General features: G+C 35.6%; 1 protein-coding gene across 4 annotated transcripts in view; it reads right to left on the reverse strand.

Moving 5' to 3' along the window:
* Positions 1-25,032, reverse strand: part of LRBA (LPS responsive beige-like anchor protein) — a 363,630-nt gene that overhangs the window by 258,958 nt on the left and 79,640 nt on the right. For 3 of the 4 annotated variants that reach the window (XM_065736365.1, XM_065736364.1, XM_065736366.1), the window contains 4 exons: positions 19,283-19,416; positions 10,755-10,833; positions 10,352-10,485; positions 8,247-8,308 (listed from right to left, as the gene is read on the reverse strand). In XM_065736365.1, coding sequence (XP_065592437.1) covers positions 8,247-8,308; positions 10,352-10,485; positions 10,755-10,833; positions 19,283-19,416 — 409 coding nt within the window. The remainder of the gene's footprint in view (positions 1-8,246; positions 8,309-10,351; positions 10,486-10,754; positions 10,834-19,282; positions 19,417-25,032) is intronic. The other variant, XM_065736363.1, reaches the window with a different exon arrangement.

Genomic DNA, 25,032 nt, shown 5'->3' on the forward strand with positions numbered 1-25,032 from the left:
TCTGAACTTTCCACAATCTTACCCCCTACCCTCCACCAAACCTCTTTCCATGGTCTCAAATTAAACAGACTAGCTGTAAAACAGCAGGGTGTCAAATTAAGGCACGCTTTATTTTCAGAGGTCTCCACACTTCGCGGCTGACTTCCTGTCAGGAAGAGTTCCATTTCAGTGCAAAGCCCCATCAGCAGGGAGCTCACAGAATTAAGTGCCAGTTGATATTACTTTGTTTTGCATTTACCACCCATGAGAATATTGTTCAAAGATCTAGTTATAAAGTCAGCATGGTATCATCCTTCTGACTAGACTGCCAAGCCACAGGGTGTGCTCTCGCTGCACAAAACTCACCTTAAATGGTGGTGTTTTTTTAAGTCCTAGTGCGCTGGTGAAGCAACAGGATGCCTTTTTTCTGTAGAAAAGTCTTGCTTCTGTAGCTAAATTACACTCTTGTTAACATCTGTAGCATCTGCAGTTCACGATTCACGATTGTGAAACTGACCTGCAACCTACCAGACTACCAAAATTCTCATTTAAGTTACACAGTCTGCTCTCTTCCCTGAACATGAAAAAAATTCAACATTAATCAAACAAACTCTCAGCACAGTTTTACATTCTACAGGCTAATATTATTTAGCTGTAGCAGACACGTTTCCCATTCAACTGCTACCAACACCAACGTGTCATGAACTCCTGACCAAATTTAAGTTATATTCATATTGTAAGAGAATTTTTCTTAGTAAGAGTCTCTAATTTAATCTGAAAAGCCTACAAAAGATAGTACTTTGTGAGGGGGAGGGGGGGGGGAAATACTCTTACTTTTTCCCTCTCCGAACTTTTCTCATGGGGAAGATATACATTTTTGTAAGATTACATTAGCCAATTCCATCCGTTGCTCCTCCAGCATAGCCAACTATTTCTAAGGGGCTTTTTCTTCAGTGCTTTTACTCTTTCCATTATCCAAAGTCTTCAAGTCATGCTGACTTCTCCAAGTGAACCGTCCCAAAAATCAGCTCACTCTCCAAGTCCACACCAAAGCACCATGGCTTCAGTGAAAATTACAAAGGGCATCTTCCAAATGGGGCAAAGTCAGGTCCAGACAAACCAAGTTCTTATTAGGAAGCCACTTATATTGTTTCAATGATTTTTTTTTGTCTAATATGCACACACACCGACCCCATTTAATAAAATAACTACCAAAATAACTCATATTTAGCAAATATCAGATGTTCTTCTATTTTTCTCAAGCTTTAGTCACACTCTGTACTTTTTGCCCACCTTAAAATTCCACATCAAATATTCCACGTCTAAACTGAGAAGTGAGCAAACCTTTGATGTATCTCCTAGACTACAAACTATGGAAAGACGTAAGGAAATAAAGACAAAGCAGGAGTTTATATGTTTTAACTATTATGACTACATGTTAGGATACAACTATACAAAGCTTACTGCACCATGAAGTCAAGAATAGGCTACTTACTATTCATGTAGTATTGACAAATCATTCCACTACATTCAAACCTATTTAAGAGCAACAGCCCAGATTAAATTATACACTTCTTGAATTTCTATTGTTAAGAGAACTGTCAATATACACCCGCTTTACAGACTTCACACAAACTGATCCCTTTCTATCAGATTATTTAATAAAAAATAAAATAGCTAGTAATGAACACAGAGGCTTTAAAGTCCTTATCTGTAAGCCCCACAAACAGCAAACAAACCACATTATTGCCAAAGCCAACAACAGCGCTAAGAAAAAAGACAGAACTGAAATATATCATACATGTAGCAAACTAAAACAGAATCCAGCACGTCTGATGGTTAGTGATTTTTATCAAAAACTCAGTTAGAAACTCCTATTTCTTAGGTTAAAGTGGCTGTTCAGTTAATTCCATTGAATTCATTGCAGGTATTTTTTTTCTAAGTAAGCTATGTTTCAAACAATTTGGAATTCTAACTAGGAGTGAAGTTCCAACAGGAAAGTCCTGCATTATCCTGGATTTTCACACAGAATAGCTTATAATAGCCTAATTCTGGAGAAACCAAGTCTACAACGCTACTTAGGTCACCAAAAAAATAAATCCAGAACTAATTTCAAGTGTTATTTCAATACACTTCTAAGGAAAATATTTAAATAAATGGAAAATAACTGGAAATCCTATCAGAAAGGGAAATTGATGGGAACATTTCAGTCTCTACCACCATACTGACATCCACCTCTGACACAATTACGTTGTGAGCCAAGATAATAAAACAGGAGGCAGTACTTTTGGATCAGACCTCATAATAATGAGAAGTATATAAAACTGCTACACTGAATAAGATAACCCTGAATACTCTTGCTTCCTTCCACAGCCACTTAATCCCTACAGAAAGCTAGGCTACAAAATCCTAAAAAAAAAAAAAAAGGGACTTTGGGAAGTCCCTTCATGTTTTTTATCAGTTGTCATTAATCTTTTCTATTCACCTGATTGAGTTTTATTTCAAATCATTTTAACCACAAGGTAAATTATCACTCAGGGTTTGGTTACTGTGCTTTGTCTTCTTTTTAATCAAATACACCTGAGTTCATCTTTCATTTTTTACCATAATTATGCTATCCAAACTGTAATTTTTAATAAGAAAAAGATACAAACATAAAGCCTTGCTGGTACAAAGACCAGAATTAACTGCTACAGATTGTAAGAAACTCCAAAATGAAATTGGAACTTGCACTAAAATGGACAGAAAGTCATTTGGCAGCAAAAAATCCAACAAAATCTGCCTTCTGTACCAAATTATACAGGTTTGCAAATCGTGGATCTTTTTATTATTTTAAAAATAATTTTCAGCTATTAGAACACAAAAGTCATTAGACAGTAAAAAAACACCACCTTACAAGCGAGGCACACAAAAAGTACCCAAACAGCATTTATTCTCTTTGTTTTTAAACCAGGATACCGTTAAAGTTTTGGTGCTTTTGTTAGTTTCAGCTGCCATGGTATCACAGTGATATAGCTCTATAGATCACCTCTATCCAAATTCAATTACAACTTGGTAACATTCACTGTAATTATCCATCAAATGAAATTGCACTTAAAAGTAAATTAGAAACCAGTGCAGATGACAGAGCAACACGACATGTTCTGCTATATTCCCTGCCACAAAAACGGAAACCATCCATCTCCTTCACCAGCTAAACCTCCAAGCACTGAAAAGCTTTGCCACATTTTGGAACGGAGAAAACTATTGCTGAGGTAACGAATTTGGATCATCGACGCTAAGCTTTCTGTGTACAGAATACACAGAAAAGCTTAAAGATCCTATGACATTGAACAAACGTGTAAGTGTGATTGTGGAGGAAGGGAATGGTGTGCAAATTCTTAACTACCACCAAACTTTCTTGGGCAAAATGTTGCCCAGCTGTTCACAGGTGCACGATTGCATGGCATATGTAGCTACTGTTTAAATGATTACAATTCAAATACGAGATATGATGCTACTAAAACACTTTCCCCCACACTGAAGATGAACGTGAGTTCTGTATGAACGATACTACCCATAAAGGTGTTGTTTTAGTAGCATATTAATAAAACATTTCATTAAGAAAGATAACATTTAAAGAAAACCCTTTTGCAAGCTTTTCACCAAATGAACCAATCATAAGTAGTGTAGAGTGGCACCAGAAAAAAAAGAACTGATTTTCTCCTACACATACAGATCAACTTTCACACTATCATTTGTTTTCTTTAACGTTACTGATCAGCTTATTTTCTGCTCTATTCTGAACAGAAACATGCTATGCCTCAAATCATGTTTTCCTCTTCAAAACAAAGCAAAAACAAAACAAAAAAACCCAAAAGTATCGGCACAATATGACACGTTCAACTGTAGTCTTATTTCACTGGGGCCATACAACAGATAGTATCACTGCACACAAAAACTTTCAGAGTCTGAGTTTATGCTTCGCTCCCCCATTTCCCCATGAAAACTGTATTTGAAGAAGGTCCAATATAAATCCAATAGCTACAACTATTCAGTTGTACTGCAATACACCATAGTCGTATTTGCGTAAGCTAAAATACATAGAAATTAAAGGTATTCAAATATCTGTCTTGGTTTTGGAAATCCCATCTCATGTTCCTTTGAAACGACAGGGAGCAGGAGGAGGACCCAAGAAGCAATTTGTACTGAGCCAGAAAGCAGGGTGCACGTAAGGTGAGCAGGGTGCAGGCAGGGTGAGCCAGCAAGGGGGGTCGGGTGGGGGGAAGAAGCATAATAAAAAAGATGATGCAGCATTCATCAATTTTTATTCCCTAAACTTCTATGAAGGTTGGATGTCTTGCCACTGCTTTTAGAAAATCTCTGAGTGAGTTTGAATAAGTCTATTTAACGGTTTAGAAAACTTGGACGTTCTCAAGTCAAAGACAAATCTGACAGGAAGAAACTAATTAATTCTCCTGCGTATAATCCAGTAACAGTTCAGTTCATCTACTACAAAAAGGATAAAGCATTTTTCAAGAGCTGCCAATTCTTTAAATTAAAAGGCAACAAGGAATTACAGAGAACTTTATTCCCCTTCTACTCTACCTTTTCACTTTGAATCTATAATAACAGCACAAACGTTTCACGCATGTGAGTAATGGAGAAATATGTTTTAGGAACTTTGTGAGAGATTAGGGAAGGTGACAGTTATTTCTGTTCTCATGGAGTATTTCTAGGAAACAAGTGACATATGGAAGGACGCACAGTACCATGTTTAATTTATGGATAAACATAACAGGCCCCTTTTTGAGTTTAGGCATAAAGCAAGAATCATTTTCGACTAGAACTCTTTTTTCAAGGATGATATCAAGTTTCGCCAAGCAGAAGCCTTGCTTTACAATAGCATGCGGGCATCTTCACCATCCTGACGTCACTCATTTGAAAGGGATATTCGACACAGGACTTCACTCGTTTAGCTTGTTTAATTACCCCAACAGGATGCCAGGCCAGACTAGATGGTGCTTCTAGGTTCACTGTACTGTATGCGTTTCTGATAAATGGGAAAAGAATAGATGACCTGGCAGAAGGCTCAGACAATAACATGTGATTTACAGGACACGAATGCAGCTACTATAAGATTTATCTGACAGCCCTCTCCGATAGTGGACTGTTGAGTATCCGATGGAATGATTTCTAGTCTGCAAAGTCTGCTACTGAGTAGCCATACACATTATTTATTTATTAGATGTTTTGGGTTGAAACCATTTTTAAATGATGCACTTCACAATGCTCAGCCATAAATTTCATTTTAAACCCTAGAAGGGAGGTAGTGTTATTGGAATGTGTGTCAGACTGAATTAGGATGAGCAACACAACGCTTTTATAAAGTGGCCTTGAATGCAACGTCGATTCTTTCAAAAAATGATATTAATGTCAAATAAGCAGGAACACTCTGCAGTAATATTAAATGAAGGATTTCTTTATGATAGATTTATATAAATGTAAGTATACACACAGACACATGTCTGAAAATGTAGCGTGTCTATCAAAAACACACAACTGTTTTCACCTTAGAAACAACCTTTTGTCTGCACCTCAAACCACCTGTTTCTCCTTTTACTTTGAGTAAACCAGAACACAATGCATCAAAATATAAACATGAAAACAATACACAGCAGCGATGTTTTGCTTCTCCCCTCATGTGCCTGAATACACAAACTTCGAAGGAGAAGAATTATTAACCAGGTGCCATCATACTTTAACAGAAATATCTTAAGATGTTTAAGCACTTTTCAATGGGGAAGGAGTTTCATTTCTGTATTTTTATGGAAAGATTTTATGGTTCTATTTTGAACTTCTAAGAAAAAATGAACACAGACAAATCTAAATAAATATATTTTAAAAAAATAAATCAAGTGCTTACAACAAATATATGATGCTTAAAACAAACTTTCAGAAAGAGGTTAACATAAAAACAGCAAAGAAATTAATCAGAACAGTCTTTCAGTTTCATAAAATGATGGCTGACAAATTTGTGAAGTTTTAAATCAAATTTGCAGATACTTACTTTGTAACTATGGCACATTATTTATGTGATTAAAAACTAGTTTTTGACCTGATCTTTTGATCTTTGGCACTTGATCCTCTCCATCTCCTCTTAAAAATTAATTAAAATTTTAGCAAAAGGATATCACTTCTCTTCCCACCCTATCTTGGTCAAAAATAAATAAATAAATGAAAAGGAAGGGGAAAAAAAAAAATCAATCAAGCTCAATCCCATCTCCTCCCAGTATCTGTAAAATGTCGTCTTGAAATTCAATTTCATATCTCTCAAGCTTTCATGTAGCAAAAGACAGTTCACTTCTTAACAAAATAAATCACTTCTGTGATTGCCACGCTGACCTCTTTGAATTAGGAAAATTCAAAGTGAAAAATGTAATTATCACCCCAGAACAATCTGTATACATCTGGAGCTAATTTTAGATTCATTTCTCACATCATTTTTCATATTCTGCCAAAAACTACAGCTGCTATGCAACTTAAAAAAGATTTTGAGGTCTTTGTGACTTTACTGGTTTATTTCTACTATTTCACAAAGCACAACTTCAGTCTCAGCAACCAGCACTACTAAGCAATCACTATATCCTCAATTTGATTAAATTAGTATTAAATGGCACTGTGACACGTATGACAAATAGATGCATTAGAGCACGTCATTTATTCCTTATCCCTTACACTTCCCACAACCAAACAAGTGACGTACGGTGCAGAGCACAACATGATTTTAAAAGAAGATTAGATTACCCTACCAAAAAAAGAAGGAAAGGCCAATCATTAATTACTGAAGCTGGGAGAAAAGATACCAAAAACGAATTTTTTAAATGGTAACAAAAAGCTTTCAGACATACATTTAGTGCTCGGATTAGTTTAACACATTAATGAGAGAACACTAAAACCTGCATATGGATTTATGGGTGACGAAGGTTCTTTTTTAATTAATATCAGTAGCAAATTCACCGTCTAGTTTACAAATGCCTGCTTGCAGCTTTGCACTACATCAAATAACCATTCCAGAAATTCCACGAGGAGTATTTCTTTCAGAAGAAAAAGCACTTTTTTTCTGAAGAAAATGGAAAACTAGATGAGCAAATTTTTACATACGTTCATTAGGAATAAGCTCACCAGAAAACATAACTACTCTTCACTAGTTCATTGTAAAATCTATTAGGTGTAATCTCTAGAAGTAACTGTTCTTATTGCATTTTATTGACAATGCAGACTACCGATTTTTCACACCTTCTATGATTCTTTCATTTGTATTCATGAAATGTCTATCAGCACACTCTAAATAAATTTGGCAATATAGGCACTAAAACGAATAAATCGATGTGAAGAAACATTAATTTTGCATTATCCTTATTCGTCAGGCAAGCAAACCATAAGGGTTGTAAATGAAGGTCAAAGGTTTTGAAATGGGTCAGAACCCTTGACATCTAGACCAATACCATTCCCATTAAAAAAGGCTATTTTAAAGTTTTAAGTAGGGGAATTTACTACCAGAAAGGTATCATTTTTAAGGCACCAAAAGAAAGGCTCAATAAAAACATCCTTCCATTTAATTAGAAAAAAAGAAAGCAATAATCAGAAGGGAAACACAATTAATACAGCATATGACATTCCTTGATCATAATTTTGAGGATGTTACTTTGACTCCCACTCTTTTTCTATAAATTTAAGAATATGAAAATGGCACCCAGAATAAATAAATTGTCTTTGCTTTTAGAAAGGAAGGAAGACCCAGACAGTTGATAACCAGTGTTGCTTACACATTTTTCTCCAATTCTTACTGCTTGTCAAATCAATTAAGAATGACAGGGTTTCAAAAGTATTTATCACTCACTTTATAATCTCTACACAAAAGGAAAAATTCTACTCATCCCCGAGGATTCAGCATGCCAAGATGCAGATATCAATTTGTTTCTACATCCTTAATACTTCATCGATTCTATTTTATTTTACAAAAATGACAGCACAGAATTACTTAGGCATGTCAACTTCAAGGTTATGTAAACACAAACAGCAAAGTAACATAAAACCTTTAGTACCGTCTCTCTCCAGCCTAATAATCAAAGCTGCTATGAAAAAGCTTCTGCACTTAGTAAGACAACAGACCTTACAAATCATCTTTTTGAAATAACTACAAAATCTTAAATTTAAAGTAAAAATTTCGCAGCAATTTCCAACGTGTTCAAAGACAACAATTCAGATGTTAACACAGATCTCACCTGCGAGCAAAGAAGCATCACCAGCTCCACAACTGAACTGCTAGATTTCATACACACAAGGCCTACAAAATGAAAAAAAAAAGTTTTAGGTATAAATGCAAGATCACGTAGCATCATTTGTTAACACAAAATACTGTAAAGCATAACAGATGCATCCCAACAATAAAAGAAAGCTGACATAATATTCACAGTGGAATTTTCTACTTAATTGGCATAAAAGTTTGTGAGGTAGACCATGTGTACATGCTTTGCATTTAAAGATGCAGCTAAGAGTAATATGTCAGTAATACCTGCGATTCTGTGATTACCTCCATTCTTCACAGTTTCATAAATGTCTGAATTTCAAAACTATCAGAAGTATGGTTAACATGTTATATGAATCCACTGTATCTACATTTTGCTACTTCTTCCTTGAAGGATTAGGTCATTATATATGCAGAGAAGGGAAATGGCTTTATGACCTTTGCTTTCTCCACTGCACGTTCTCTATTCAGCCCCCAGCTATCAATCAAGTTTCCATTTTGTTTCATGGCAGCAGACATCCCAAACACTCTTATTAGTACCTTGACCCCTAACCCCACACTAAAGCTTAGCAGAAGTGCAAGCAGCAACTTATTATACATTCTCAATTGTTTATAAACTAATTTGACTACTGTTATTATTCTTATCTGCATAACATTTGGGGTTAGTCTATAACTGTTGGATATTTTTTTTTCAAAAATGATTTGGTTTTGTTTTTTTTTGTCTATTCTGACCAAGTCATTTTGCCTTTTTTTTTTCCTGTCCTTCAAATCTATAACATACACATTTCTCTGTATATATCATCTATACTACAATCAAAATAGTTTGAAATCAGATTCTCCTTATCCATAGACAAAGCAAATGCAAGTAGGATACTCATTTCCAAGGTAAAATATTGCAGGATACTCCTAAAGGCAAGTTAAACTCTTATAACAAATAATTTCAGTGAAGTTTAATAACATGGAGTCTGATAGAAACACTTAATCTGTGTTTGATACTTTAACATTGCTTCAGACAACAGTGACAATATTCAGCACTACATGCAGGATTACCTGCCCTAATCCAAGAAATAAGCAAATTCAAAAACCTTACCAATTGCAGATACTGTCCATATATAAGCCATCAACACAAGTTTATCAGTCATGAGCTTCCAGCATGTCAGTACTTAAGATACTGGAAGCTGCAATAAGCTCGGCTTAATACAACTGATCACTTTGGGCAAAAACTGCAATTTCCCATTTATAAATGGCTGGACAAACCAGTTTTATACAATAAAATTAAGAGAGATCTGAAAAACTCGCATCCACTACTAAATCCACATTAACCCAATAAATATGACTTCTTAAATTGAGAACGTTAACCTTTGCTTTAGAGGTTTTTAGGAAAAACAGAAGCCCACCAGCAGAAAGACAACTCAAGCCTCCCAAGGTCAACCAATCAGTAGTAGGAAACGCCACTATTACTGCTTTATGCTTGAACCTGTATCATTTTAGAAGTGACAGAGAATTGTTCTCAACATATTCTTCTTACCTTCAATACTGCCCTCCAATGAGGGACCAAAAGGACAGCAGACTCACACGTAAGAGCTACATCATAATATTCTCTGCTGACACAGCTTCCAACGTATCTGCTGTCACAGCATCACCATGAATATGCAACGATTTTGTATACGTCAGTTTTTACGCCCCATACTTAATTTTGGCTCAAAGTGTCGATCTGAACACCAATTTTTTTTTCTAAAGCATACGACATATTCCAGACATGAGCTTCTATGATAAAATTCCCCGGATGAATCAGAAAACTAAACCAGAACAGTAGGTTGGTCTGACCTAATGAGACAGAAGAAGCAATGAGATGAGATACAGGCCAAGAAGGAACATGCAAACTGCAAAGATGAGGAGGCAGTAACAATGATCTCTGGCTGAGGAGTAAAAAGAGAGTAAAGAAGAGGCAGCAAAATCCAGTGGACAGTTGTGTGGAAAGGCAGAAAAAAAGTTTCTAGGGAAGCACCAGCAGTAATAACAGACATTTTGAGTCTCTAAGATAAAACAAAACAAATACATATATAATTAATGAAAACTTACCTGTACCTTCAATCAGCAACTCCTGCCCGTGGCTGCCCAAAAGAGTTCGAGAAAGAAAGGGAGCAAAATCCACGAAAATCTCTCTCAGAAGTGGGGCAGCTTTTTCCAAAGCATGTTCAAGTCTGTCTGTAATACTAGTAAAAAGATATGTATGATTAACAAACAAAATGCTGGAGAATTTCTACAGAAAGGAGCACAGGTTTTTGCTGGTGTTAAAATGATACAGAAAGCACAAACAACCCAACATTCACACTTTCCCAAGCATTTAGTAAGTACTGATTATCAACAACAATTTCAAGCAAAGTTAAGTGATTTTTATTAAAATGTGTGATTGGATTATCAACCGGAACATCAAAACGTAAGCCACAGCACAGCCCTTCAGATGTCCAGTTAAGGAATCTACCTCATATTTGAAGCAGAATCCTCAGGCACAGAAGAAACTGTAGGGACAGACGGCAGTTTCGAATTAGATGATCGCCTTCCTACAAGAAAGAGTAATAAACAAACTAATTATAAAAGAATAAGACAGAGGTTACACATCTGGAACAGAAAAACTAGCGTCTCAAGTTCTATCATTGAGAAACCGCTGTTTTCAAGTACACGTAGGACTAGATAAACTCTGACATTTTCATACTACAAACTTTATTTGGTCTCTTCTTTAATTGCATTTGTATTTACCAGATGTGCTTTAGTAAGCTGTTAAAATGTTGCTCTAGCACAAACAGAGTGTAATGCAAGGAAGCCCCATCAACTGCTTTGTGTAGGAACTCAAGACTACACTGCAGCAATCCCTCCTGGCCTTATCATCTACACGTCTAAATATATTTAAGAACACACACAACCTTGAAACAGAGAATGTATGTCATGACTTAAAAAACCTAATACTCCTACAATGTACTAATACAAATGCAATATATACTAATATAATGCCAAATGGCAACTTTTTAAAGCATCTCTTCTGGTTAGTGGAAGTGCCTATCCAATTTTTAACTAAAGAAAAGCCTTCATTTTTTGTTTAACATTAACAGTACATCTGTTTCAAAATAAGGCAGAATACAAAACCAGCAAGTCTAGTTTAAAGCTTTGCCACACCAGGATTCTGACTAAGACAGCTGTGATAAAATTATCAATTGCACCACCAGCTTTATTAGCATAATGGCACCAGTATAACTTCATTTATGAGTTATTAATTGTGTCACACCGATTAGTCCTCACTATGAACCTTTGAATGAATCATTTATGCATCCTTAGGAAAAAAGCCCTACACAATTGCATTATGTCAAACTAACACTACGTGGCTTCATCAGCAGGGTAGGAAACGCTTTTCAGTATATAAAGAGAAACACAAACTCCATACTGCAATATGGATTGGTGTTAGCAGTGATGGAGAGAGGCTAACAAAACAGCTAAAGATTTCACAGATATTTGCAGACAGAAAAGGAACAGTGAAATTCACAAATCTTTTACTGCATTCCAAACTATAAAAGAATGGATCTTAGCAGACAGATTTATGTGAATTTCTGAGGAGCACAACCACATCTAGTCCATCTCCAATGCTACCTTTTCCCAACTTAAGGCCCTGCCCTATCCTATTCCCTCTCACCTTGACAGTTACAGACTCCCATTGCTGCTGAAGTCGGGTGGGCAGGGGAAGCGTGAAATACGAGTTTAATCGTACCAATTCCCATATCTAGCTTAGCAAAGACCTGATCCTTCTCAGAAAAATGAAGGCAGAAAAACTCCCTATCACCCTGCCTACACTGGCACATGCTCAACTAAACACAAACTTTGAGGAACTAAGCTACTAAGATCTTGAAAATGCCTACCAAAACCTGTCATCTACAACTTCTCTATGTTTTTCTACTTGACTGAAGTAGAATAAGTTTCTAAGAAGAAGGCAAAGTACACATCCGTGATACTAAGGTTATTTTTTTCTACTGTCCCATTTCAAACTTCTGCTCTGAAACTCTGACACATTTTTCCCCAAGGATCTATGCCTCATTGTAAAAGGTGTTTTTTGTCTCTAATCACATTAGAAAGGCAACATAGAAACTAACTAATAAAACCAATGCATCAAAATTCTAAGTTGTCCTTTTATTTTTCACATAGAAATCTACCTATGCAGAAAGAATGCGAATCACTTGCTCTTTTCATAAATTCACCATGAAACTCTTATTTCGATGTTTGTGTGGGATGATGGGGTCAGAAACAAATTTGGGTGGGCCATACAGAATGAGGCACAAAAGAGAAGAAAGTAAGGCAGAAACTGAATCTTCGATGCAATCTTTCCAAAATAATTTCAATAATTGAGGCAAATCAAGACCTATTTCCTTAGATGGACAGCTAGATTCAATGGGAGTAGCTAGAATATTTTTCAATGTTAACTATTGAAGTACTTCTGGTAATTAGTGTTCATAGATATAATGCTGCCTTTTTTTTTTTAATCAAGTTTTACACAGTCAAACTACATTAAAAAAAAGACCACAATGAGCAAAAAAAAACAATTCAGCAATTCAAAAGACTTAAGTCTTTAAGCTACTGACAGTAGCTACCTACTGATAACTACATTTTTTATACATGTTTGTATATGCACATATACAAACTACCTGCTTCATTGAAACTTGAAAATAATTCATTTCAATTATAACTTCTAAATTTAAATTAAATGACTGTAATTTTCAGTTTTCTCACTAAAGCCCAACATCTCTACAGTCACTAAAACAAATAAACCTAATACAAAACAACTTAATGCTTCAAGTTAATACAAAACTGCCTAGTGACAGACTTCAGCCCATACACAGCCTGTCTGCTGAAATTTGCACACTGATCAAGGAAGCTGAACAGAATACAGGACTGACATCGTATCTAAAGCCTCCAAAATGAGAAAGTCTTCTCAACATGCAGATTGCACATGCAGAATATTTTGTTGCATAAATACATCCAGGCTTTGTACTAACTATAAATCTGTGACCAGTAATCCACTAATCTTTGAGCATGTCAAAGGCATCAAAAGTAAAAGGAAAACGAAAAAAAAAAAAAAAGGCCTTAGCAGTGCAGCAGGATAGCAGAAGTTTTACAGTTAAATGAGATGAAAGAAATTCAGAGCGGTATTTAGGCCACAAGTAAAATAACTGAGAGAAAAATTAGAAAAAAATCAAGAGTTACATCACCTAAGACAAGGGAAGGTTATAATAGCCATCATGAGGCTCATAGAGAGACATGCATGGAACACTAGGTATCTCTTTTGCACAACAGCATTAGCAAACATGTAGGTAAAGGAACTCTCTGACAACAGTGAGAACGATATTTTTCCTTCTAGAAAACAAAACAAACTGCATAACAAAGAACAATAAGGTCTAGATGTTTAAGTGGAAAACCACTAAGAGTTAAGACCAACTAAAAAACACAAAACAACAAAAAATAAAACCAAAAAAAGGCACTCTTAATTTGAATTCAACAAAAGCTTAAGTCAGGAATCCAGGCATTTACATAAACTGATGTTCTACGTTAAGAATAGGTAAAATTATTTACTGTCTCAATTTCTCAATGTTTATGAAAAGCTATATTTGCACTACAAACTCAGATACATTTCACTAAAAAGGGTAAATCACTAATTTATCACAACAGAGCATTTTAGATGTGATCAGTTGACATAGTGGAATTTGCATTCACTTTTTTGTTTTCTGAAAACATTTTATTTTTGACTTCTAACTCACAAATGGCTTTTTACTCTAATATTTTAGCTTCAAAAACAAAACAAAAAAAAACCCCACTTCAGTAGCATATTTTCATCCACAATACACATGTGGGTAAGTGCAGTAGCTACTTCAAACATGTGGAACTAAACCAACTTATCTCTTCCTTATCCTTTCACTGATAAACTGGCTCCTTCAAACTGACAGTTTTACAGACATTAGCAAGGACATAAAAGAAAATGCAAATAGATCATCTGTCTAGCACCCTTGCAGTGAAACCTTATTGTTTATTCAAGGTCCCCAAAGGTCTAAACAAATAATGTTTCTAGCAATAAAATATTGTTAAAGCAGCTCCTTGTGTAAGATCTTAATGCTTTTGCATAAGCACTTACAAAATATGTGTGGGGCATACCTCAATCTGTGAGGATGCAGATGAGTTTAATAATAATAAAAAAAAAGAATTCCACTTCTTAATTTTGTATAACAGATGTAACACACTGAACTATACTGGAGCCTTTTATGAAAGGAGCATCCGATAAAATAATGAGCTCATTCAACAGTACACTTCCAGGGCTGGAAGTGTAAAATGAAAGACTACAGTGAAAGGTTTTTACAAGCTAATATAAGAGACCTGTTACATAAACATGTCTACAGGTTAAACCAAAACAGATTTCACAAAACAACGGTGCACTCTGAAGAGAAGCTGTTCTGAAACGGTTTTCATACTAGAATTAAAATATTCCACTGCATATCATTAACATCGTAGATTATCTTCAACGCATCATTAAACTTGTTGGTAACTAACCTTCAACTACTCTTACTGTCAAGTTGAAATGCTCTTTGAAATACTTATTGTATTTCAATAAGGATCTTGAATTACTACTTCACCGGTGGTAACTCAGTTGGCATGCACTTTAACTTGAGCCTGTCTCCCACTTTATTGCAAGACTGAAGATACTTCCACCTCTGTATAAAAAAATCAATGAACACCATTTTTCTTTGCCAAAGCAGTAATCTGTGGGAGAACATTTACATTTTCCAATGTGTAGGACTAGGAAGCAGTCACAACTCCTTTTTTAAATCTCATGTCAGTGCTTGTTCCCAGCTTCTTTCCAAATAACCAACCTTGCTTTCACCTCAGCCTTTGAAATGGCCTTGCTTATAACCTCCAACTTAGGGAACAGACCATGCCTCTCCTCAGGAAAAGCAGAGGGGGAGGAGGCAAACAACAGAAACTGAGTGGAACTTCACAGTACTGTCTATACAAGGACAAGATGCAATCTACACTTGCCTCCTACTTTCATACTCGTGCTTCGTAGAAGTGAAGCTTGAACAAGCATTTTCCAATTATTCAAAAGCCTCAAAATCACACTACAATGGTAATAATACACATATGTAATCCTTTAAGTACACAAATAGAGAAACTCAGCATCACAGAAAACAGATGGAAAGCAAACTGCCAAATAGTTCAAAAGAAGTTCATACCACTTCAGAACACTACAACTGTAACTGAGACGTTTAAAAAGAAAACTAAGGGGCAGCTAGAAGTACACTCACAGTAGCTTGGACAACTTCATCAAGTCCTGCCTTTCTGATAGCCCTTCCTGGGCACTCTGCATGTAAAATATCAGATCTCACCTACTGCCTACAGAAAATTCAAGGAAGAAACAACTCAAGTGAATTCCTGTTCCCTGCGTAATCACTCATAACTGGTGCTCTTTTTCTCAATACCACCCCTCAGTAAGATAGGGCTAAGAAGAGCTCTTGTTCTCTTCATTCATTTTCAGGATCTCTCAGAAACTGGGATAATAATTCCAGCAGAAGACGTGCAAATATGAGCCATCACCAGGATGACAAAAGCAAGTTTAGATCACAAGGGGTTTGTATACAGGAACAGCTTTTTGTGCTCTGAAATACTTAATGGCTTGAATAAGAGAAAGTCAAGAAACTTCTGCTCAAACACACTGAGGCTAAACCATGTTTTCACCGTCTTTCAGAGTTATCAGAGGAACAGAGCAAGTTGAGATAGTTATCTTTTCAACTTGTCAGCACTTCATATTCAGTAGGCCAGGACATGTCACATCCACTTGATATAAAGTCCAGCAAGCTTAGGACAACGTTAAGGGTCAAATATCTGAGATACTCACACACTTTGAGCTACAGACAAATTAAAAACTCTAAGAAAAAAATATTGGTGGGGAGATAGATCAATTCCAAGAACACACTAACATGTACATAGGCCTCTGAAACAATATGGACTAATATTTCAGCATGCAATTTTAATGCTACACCTGTAGGTGGAGGATGCTCACACACTACCTACGACTTATTTTCTAATTATGCTTATACACATCTTACAACTAAAACACTGCCACTTGCTATTTAATTTCATTTCAACGTCTTTACCTCCTTCTCATCTGTTTTTGAGTAAAACAATAAGCCTAAACAGTAAAGCATTACATGTAAAGGTTCTATTTGCTTAAAAAAAAAAAAACAAAGAAATGCACATGAAACATTTTATTAAATATTTTTTTTTTACCTAAAGGCAGCTGAAATTTATTTTAAAATGTAGCAACAATGTTCAATAGACAACATGCACAAAAATGTGAAAGCCTACAATTTATACCCATTACATATATTCTCATTCTTAACTGTTTTTCAAACAAAAAATCTCAGTAAGTAAAAAGACATACAAAAACATTAGCTAAGGAAAAAAGTGAGTATGAAGTACTGATTCAGCTGCAAGTAGACAAATGGTGAAAAACATGATCTAAACTCAGAGAACATTTTAATTTTATTTTTTAGGAAATTTACTTGAAGTTAATCCAATAAAGCTAAAGAACTATATGAACACAGAACTGTATTTCAAACTTTAACACGTGCAATTTATCCAATCCATGCAAACATTATCTATGCTAACTTCACAGTTCCTTGTTTCCAAGCCATTGTTTTACCAGGAAAAAACAAGTCTCACATTTTGTTCAAAATCTTCATTTCATTTAACCATTCACTACTTCTTTTAACTACTTAGACTGCCAGTTTAAACACGTCTAATATTTTTAACCTGACTTATTTCTTTTATGCGTTATCAGTTCAGATTAGGTGTAGAATTTTTGCCAAAACTCCTAGACATGCTGAAAGCCACACAGTTACAAACTACACCAGTATTGTTTACTGTCTGGATTTCTTATACATTCCACAGGCACAGGGACATTTGTATTTCTTCTGTGCTGTCTTAAAAGGTTGGGCAAATCTGAAAATTAGTATGTATGGCATTTGTTCTCATTAAGAGCGCATAAATATTGTCTTCAAAAATGGTAGCAATTAAGCCCATATCTAACATGGATAATCAGGTGAGAAATTAATATTATAACTTACCTTAAAAAACAATTTCAGGGTAGATCAGGTGTTATACTTTCAAAAAAAAAAAAGATCTGCTCCTCAGAGCCCATCTTTCCACAAAGCACCTGGGCATTTTAAAACAACCTTTTTTCGTAGTCCAAACGTTATAACTACTACAGAGCTACCAGCTCCAGTTTCAATGACTAAACGGATTCCCCCTTTTGCAAAGAATAAGGATGTATTAGGTTTCAGTAGCTCTCATTTAGCATGGCTGAAACAAAAACCTTTTGGATTTCCCTAGGAAACATAACTAGCAGTTGAAGATGACAACAAATATCTGCTAGACGCATGAGGACACCAGAATAGATTTTTTTTTTTTTTTTTTTTACCTTCACAATTTGGATACAAGATCATAAAAATGGGGGAAAAAAGGCTCAACCACTGCAAATTGAGATTTGAGATTTCCTTCATTAAGAAGCATATCAGTTCCAAGTCTTGACATTCAACTTCACACACATGAATATGAGAACCTACACAGTCTTGCAATTTCAATGTGGCTATGCAGAAAAGCATGCCTTTGACACAGTATATAAGGCTAAGCATCATTTATCTCACATGGAATAACCACAGAGACTAAGGGTTCAAAGGACCACTTCACTTATAAACAACCTACTCAATTTTGTCCCCACTGAAAAAACTGTCCAAATCAATTAGTTCACCAGCAACACTGAATCTGACCTTAGGCTAAAGGTACTGGAAGCAACTCCATATAATTTTCAGTCCTAATCAGCATTAACAAATACATCCTTGGATAAGTGTCCTAGAATTTATAAACAGATTCATTTTTTAAGTAACAAAATAAATCTGTTAAAAATTGTAAAATATATTCAGTCTACACAGAAAAAAATATATATTTATTTAAATCAGAAGAATTGTGTAATTACACTATTTCAACAGGTTCAGATGTGCATTTGTTCAGCTAAGAGGTAAAAAGAAAACCTGAAAAAAATTCAACTAATATTAGCAGTCTTTCTAAATAGGGCATTATTTTTCTAATTTATTCTTTCTTTAACAGAAGGGATTATGTTTGATTTTTAGCTCATTTTTGCTTTGTCAGTTTAGTGTTGTTCTCATTGTTTAAGCTTTTGTGCGTCCACAGCATCAAAAGTAAGGATAATAGAATTATCTGTGTGATAAACCAACAGAAAACAGCCAAAAAGGCTGAAATTTTACGAGGGTTCATGAATATAAAGTCAATGACAATTCATCCAGTTTAATTCAGTATTGTATTTGTTTTCCTGTAAAGAACATCAAAAACTTCAAGTGCCCCTTCCAACTCAAACAATTCCACAGTTCTATGCAAGTACCCAGTACTGGTCTTTGTTACACGCGCGGATAACGAACACAAACCTACAAACTACTACAAAAGATTGCCTGACATAGATACAAATGTTTAAGTATGCTGGATATGGAAATCTCAAAGGCCCTTTTGGCTGACTTGATATTTTAGGAGATGTTATAACAGATACACTCCAGTAATTTAAGGGAGGAAAAAAAAAGAAAAAAAGGAAAGTGCAAAACACTCACTTTCCAAATTGACGCATTGCCCACTAAGAATATATTATCAGCAATAACTATCAGTAACTAGTATTAACTCACATGTCAATATAGAGAGATGGATAGATATATTAATCAGTATTACACCTGAAAGTAACTAATGATTTCATGTCTGAAAAACAGATGCTTTCATCTGTTCATCGACGGTGATAGAATACATGGTTATATATTGAAGAACTCACCTTTATGAGGAAATCACATATGAACTTGTTCACTTGCATTCATAGCAGACGGTGGGAAAATGGGAAGCAAGTATGCAAGGGCTACTCTTACTCACCAGGAGATTCTCCTGACAAATCTGGGGCTTGGGCTGAGTCTAGAGAAGAAACCACGCTGACAGCATTTGCAGGAATACTCATAGCAGATGCAGTAGTCAAAATGTTTGATTTCTTGGGTGGTACAACAACACTCCTACATGGAGACAAAAAGTTAACAATTAATACTGTAGGAAACTTCAACATGATCCTTGCTTACAAACGTAGCACATACACTTTTGTGTCCTGCCAAATTGTTCTTCATTCTCTATTTTCCTTCTTGGTAATCTATATTATCCTAATGGATGGCTCACTGCCATTTCGTTTTTACAGTAGCTTAAAATCAAACCCAGTTATACAAATTCACTGTGCAACAAAGCATACAGTGATAAGAAGGCTAAGTGACTTCCAAATAGCTCTTACTTTTCACCTCAGTTTCCCTAAGATTTGCTTTTAAACTCCAGACAACTATTTAGAAAAGACATCACGGTACTGAAAAAATGAACAGAGATAAAATCTATAGTAAGGGTTGACAGACAGAATACTCCCGATGCTCTAATGCAGAGCTGAAAACTAACTGAAGGACATGGAATAGCTAAAAATTACCCAGCAGAATCGGTGTGTTTGTGCTAACATTACTGCAGCTTTCACATATAGCTTATATAAAAGTATAAGAAAATCAACATAGAGCTAATAACGTAAGTTCAAGTATAACTTTATATAATTAAAGTTTGACTGACGTATCAAAGTACTCTGAGCAGTAGAAGACAATCTCCATTTTTTATGCAAGTTTAATTTCAGGCCTCGTAGTCAGCACTAAAGAGGAAAAGACGCAAAGTGGGAAGTTAGGCATGGAGATTTATCTCATATGTTACGAAGACATCTATTTATGCCATACAAATTTCAATTAAATTGTAGCACTTTATTCCAAATACCTAAAAGGCCTTGTTAAGCATACGTTAAAGGCATTTTTAATTGCAAGTTAGCTCCATAAACATGCAAAAACCCAGCTAATGAGGTAAAGAGTACAGCTGATATATAATGCACTCCCACAGCAGCGCTTACTTTTAATTACCTGGTGTTAACCGTAAGCCGAAAGTCTTCAACATTCAATTTATTTAATCACGTCTTTTGTTGGCAGTACTATAACCACACACTGAAACTATTCCCTTAATAGCTTTAAAACATTCATTTTCTAAATAAAGTAACTTAGAAATGACCCAAATTAAGGTGTAATAATAGTAATCAAGAACTTCTGTTAAATATTTCTCAAATCATTCTTGCTACACTGTATAGTATGTTGTATTTCACTCCCTTCTTCATTTCAAAGGATGCCATAGAAGCTAGACAAAGCTACTAACCAAATCAACTCTTCCTAATGGCAAGAGTAGTCAGCCACCATACTTGGAGGTAGTACATGTCACATCATTATAAGGGTGACTGCAAATGTTAACTATACACTAAAAAACAGAAGCAACAACACCTGAGCCCCAAGTCTAGATACTGTGCCCAAACCATGAATTTCACTGATACATTCATGTCAGCTTCCCCAAAAATGAACAATGCACTCAAAAGATTCATTTATTCAGACCATCTTCTAAATTACATCTGCACTATCAATTAACTCGGCATTACCAAGGAATAAGAAGGGGATATTTTACTCAATATGGTGTGACGTTAGCTGCCTGGAAACCGTGACTGCTAAGCTCTAACACACCTTCAAGTTCTGGGAAGGGGTTCAGAAATTCATGCAAGTTTATTTGGTAGAAAAGGCATCCGCACATAGTAAATACCTGGACATTTCCCCAGTCTCCAAAACACAGGATTGCACATTAACACTAAGGTGTATTCCCTCACAGATTTTAAGCTCTTGTAACCAGTTAAAGAAACACTGACCAACACTATTAACCACAATTAAACAGTCACGTTAGAAATGCATGTCTATTCATACGGATTGTATGAGGTCTCTATGAATAAGCTGGAAAGGTTTCTTTGCACACTCACTAAGATACAGAGACAAATATCTTTTTGCTGCTAACAACTATACCCACAACTATATCACATACAAAGCAGTACAGCAGAACATTTAGTGACAAAGTCTGGTGCCACCTGCAGACACCAATTATGTATAGATTGGCCGTGTCTGTTTAAGATACGATTGATGTAACAAATTTTCATATATATATAATACATCAAATTAGCTTCTATAGTCTCTTGAACAATTAGAAAGTCTTATATTTCTTAGGTTTGAAGTCTGTCATTATGCTCTTGAAACATCAAATGAGGACTGCCATGCCCCCTGAATGCCTATGAACACTACAGATCCTACTCTGTGATTCCACTAAGAGCCGCAGGAACTAGGAAGCAGATAGTATTTCAATACTTACAGGGTAGCTCAGATGCATGCCTTAAAAACATCAGATACACTTAACTGGATGAAATTCTCACTTAAGATACTAGAAACCTCCCCATTTTGGATGGAAATACAGAAATAAACATGTTCTCCAGTACATGACAACCGGTGGAGACGTGAAAGAAATCCCAACTACATCTTTCGTTTCTAGGCTGCTTCTGACACACCACCACACGTGATCATTCTGTCCTATAAATTTCTACTGACCTTCAGCATACTTCAGTGTAGCCGCACTGAGGGAGCAGTTTCAGCAAGTTGTGAGATTCTCTATCGTCACCCAAGGGGAGGTACATTCAAGCAAAGAAATTAGAGAGATTTTTTCCTAGGCTGTAACATCAGTGAGTGACCATATAGTCTTTCTGCCTTTTATGATCTTATGAAGCTCTTTTCACTTTCAAATCTGTAGACGTTTGGGCATGCAAGTAAAGCCACCGCTATCATTCTTTCAGTAACTACTTTCCATCAAGAACATAAAAAGGAATTATATTCCAACACTTGCATTGTAACTTTCAGAGCCTAGCAATGGCACTGACTTTAAGAAAGACACTTAGCACTGGGAATATGGCACCAATACATAGCTGCAAAGTAGAGTTGTTGGCAGACATAGCAGCAGTAAATTACACAGCTTCATTCCCTTCACTTTCATTCAATGAACAAAAATGAACAAGTACACATTTCAAACTTTGAAATACAGAAGAACCTATGCAGTGCACAAACAGTATACGTTCATATGCACATGCCTATTCCAGACATTCCCCACGTGCTCTGAGCAAGAAACACTCCCTCTTAGAGTCTTCTGAGAAACTGATGGTTTGTCACACATGACAATTCATTTTTGTGGGTTTTTTTTTCAAGCTCTTAGATCAAGACAAATCTATTTCATGAATTCCACTATAATTCCTCTGTTTAGAGGCAATTTTATATCTTGGTTCCCTGTTGCAAACTTATTTAAGGGTCTAAAGAGTGCTAATGATGCACCACGACCAAAAACTTCTGCTGGGCCGCATAAACCTTCAACCAGATAAAAGGAAACTGTTCAGTGGATGGAGAAAAATCTGCTTCATATTAAGAAGTCTAAACCTTGGAAGAAAATGGAGGAATAGAACAATTCACCATAAAGCTGTTTTTACCTCAAACTTCTAGTTCTGAACAGAACTTACTTCGGATAGCGAACTTCAAAGGTCAACTAAAGTAACTCAAAGCAAACAGCATTTTTGGTGAGGAAAACCAGTGAGAGCAGTGTCAAACGGAAGCTCACAATGAAAAGTTGTGAGATACTGACCATGAACAGGACGTAAAGAAATCCCAAACCCCGAAACACACTTTTCTCTTTGCCTTACAGCCAGTCACCACAACCACTTCATTCAAAAATGCTTCAAGTATTTCAAGAATAATGAACTAAAGCATCAAAATAATTATTTTATGCATGAGCATCACTGCATTATTTTTAACGTAATGTTTGCTTACTTCTACACATATTTTACTATCCCATTTCCACTGGAAAAATGGATTTCTGAAGAACAAATGAAACATTTATCATATGCTCAAAACATAAAGATTGGCCTTTTTCTTTTGTTCAAAGTGATAAATTTTTGCATTTTTGTTTGTGTAGTAATACGGTATTTTCTCTGAATATTTAGGTAGAGATGTAACAGTTTAAAAAGTCTTACTTTTCTGACAAGATTATTTAAATGCCAATATAAGTAAAATAAATCTTATTAGTGGAAAAAACATATGAGAGTGGAAAAATCTGAATTAAATTTTGTAGTAAACAAATGACATGGAAGTTATGAAGTATTTGTCATATCAAACCAGGTAAATCAGAAGTGTATTCAAAATTTACATGCTTCCAACTTCTCTCGAGTAACAGAGCACTTGCTTCCAAAAAGCACACAGAAGACTTCTGTGTAGCTAAACAAGTAGGTACTCTTTAAAAAAAAGTTAAATATTGCCATGCATGTGAATAAAAAAAATCATAAAAATGTATACTTGTAATACTTTTCAATAAATCTACAAAAACAATGTGTTTTTGAAACATCCATACGCATACAATAATTTCATCAGAAGAGCAACCAACATTCAGCAACCTCCTACACGGATACAGATGTCTTACATAGAAGAAAACCATCAATACGTTTTAGTCCTTGATATTTGAAGCACCACATCATTTCAGTTAACTCTATTATTTCTGGTCGCATTGGTAAATTATAACATCTGTTGTCATAATATTCAAATACAGAAGAAATAATATAAACTAGAGAAAATGCATAAAAATATCCTGAACATATACATCAAGAAGACCTCCAGTTCTACAGTACAAATGATAGTGCAATTGCCTCAATCATGTAAATACCACGTTTTCCTTTTTAATTTGAAATGAAATTGTTAAGGCTTGGAGTATGAATTTATAGCACATGAACTGATAAACGCAGGTCAGGCATAGTGAGAACTAGCCACCATAAATACATCTTAGCCAGAAGGTCAGTGTGTTATTAGTCCCAATTATGCTGAAGTGTAAGAAGCCTTCGTGTTGCAGACAATTATTCACTGCTGAATGAGCACAGACCACTGAGCTGAACGTTGACTTTTACTACAGACGAAGGCTTCTACAATAATGACCTATTCTGCCAAATTCTGTAAGGATTTACTTACTGAAAGCTTTCTTGTTTTCAAGACCACAGATTTCAGTTTCAACGAAGAAGTACAAAATACATACTGATCTCTCAAATTTTGAGCACGTTTTTCCTAAGTATTTATTCTTTGGAAGTTGGTAAGTCTGCCATTGATTTTAAACGTATTTTAAGTAACAGATTTACCTTGGGGGCGAGACAAACATTCCCCAACACAACATGGGCCATACCAAACTGATGATATCACTATAATTTAAAAACAGTTACATGAGCTTTAATTTCTCTTGGTTTACAGGAATTTATATTAATATAAAACTTAGTATTCAGATTTTTAGCACCGAGCAGCAATACGGGTGACAGTATGATCATTTCCCTAAGGCATAATGGCTTCAGTTCAAAAAGAAGTTAGCCTTGTTCCAGGCTACCAAAACGATGACCACTCCAGGGCTCCTATGCAATGAGCAAAGACCAATAAAGAGGATCAGAGACTTACTTTCACCTCCACTTTGCAAACCAGGAAAGCAGTCTGCCACATCAGCATCATTCTATGGGCCCTGCTGTCTGCAGATAATAGCCATTCTCTTACGCCTCCCGTTAAATACCCAAGGAGAAAGGAAGAAAAAGAGACTCTCTCAAAGCCGTGAGAGATCAGAGAAAGGGACGCGGGACAGCGAGCTGATAGAAAGAATTAGCTTTAAATCAACTTGGCAGGGAGAAGACTTCAAATGTT

The sequence above is a fragment of the Cyrtonyx montezumae genome, unplaced genomic scaffold (assembly GCF_038088225.1).
Source record: "Cyrtonyx montezumae isolate F1298 unplaced genomic scaffold, pur_monq_1.0 scaffold_2, whole genome shotgun sequence".
NCBI classification, from domain to species: Eukaryota; Metazoa; Chordata; class Aves; order Galliformes; family Odontophoridae; genus Cyrtonyx; species Cyrtonyx montezumae.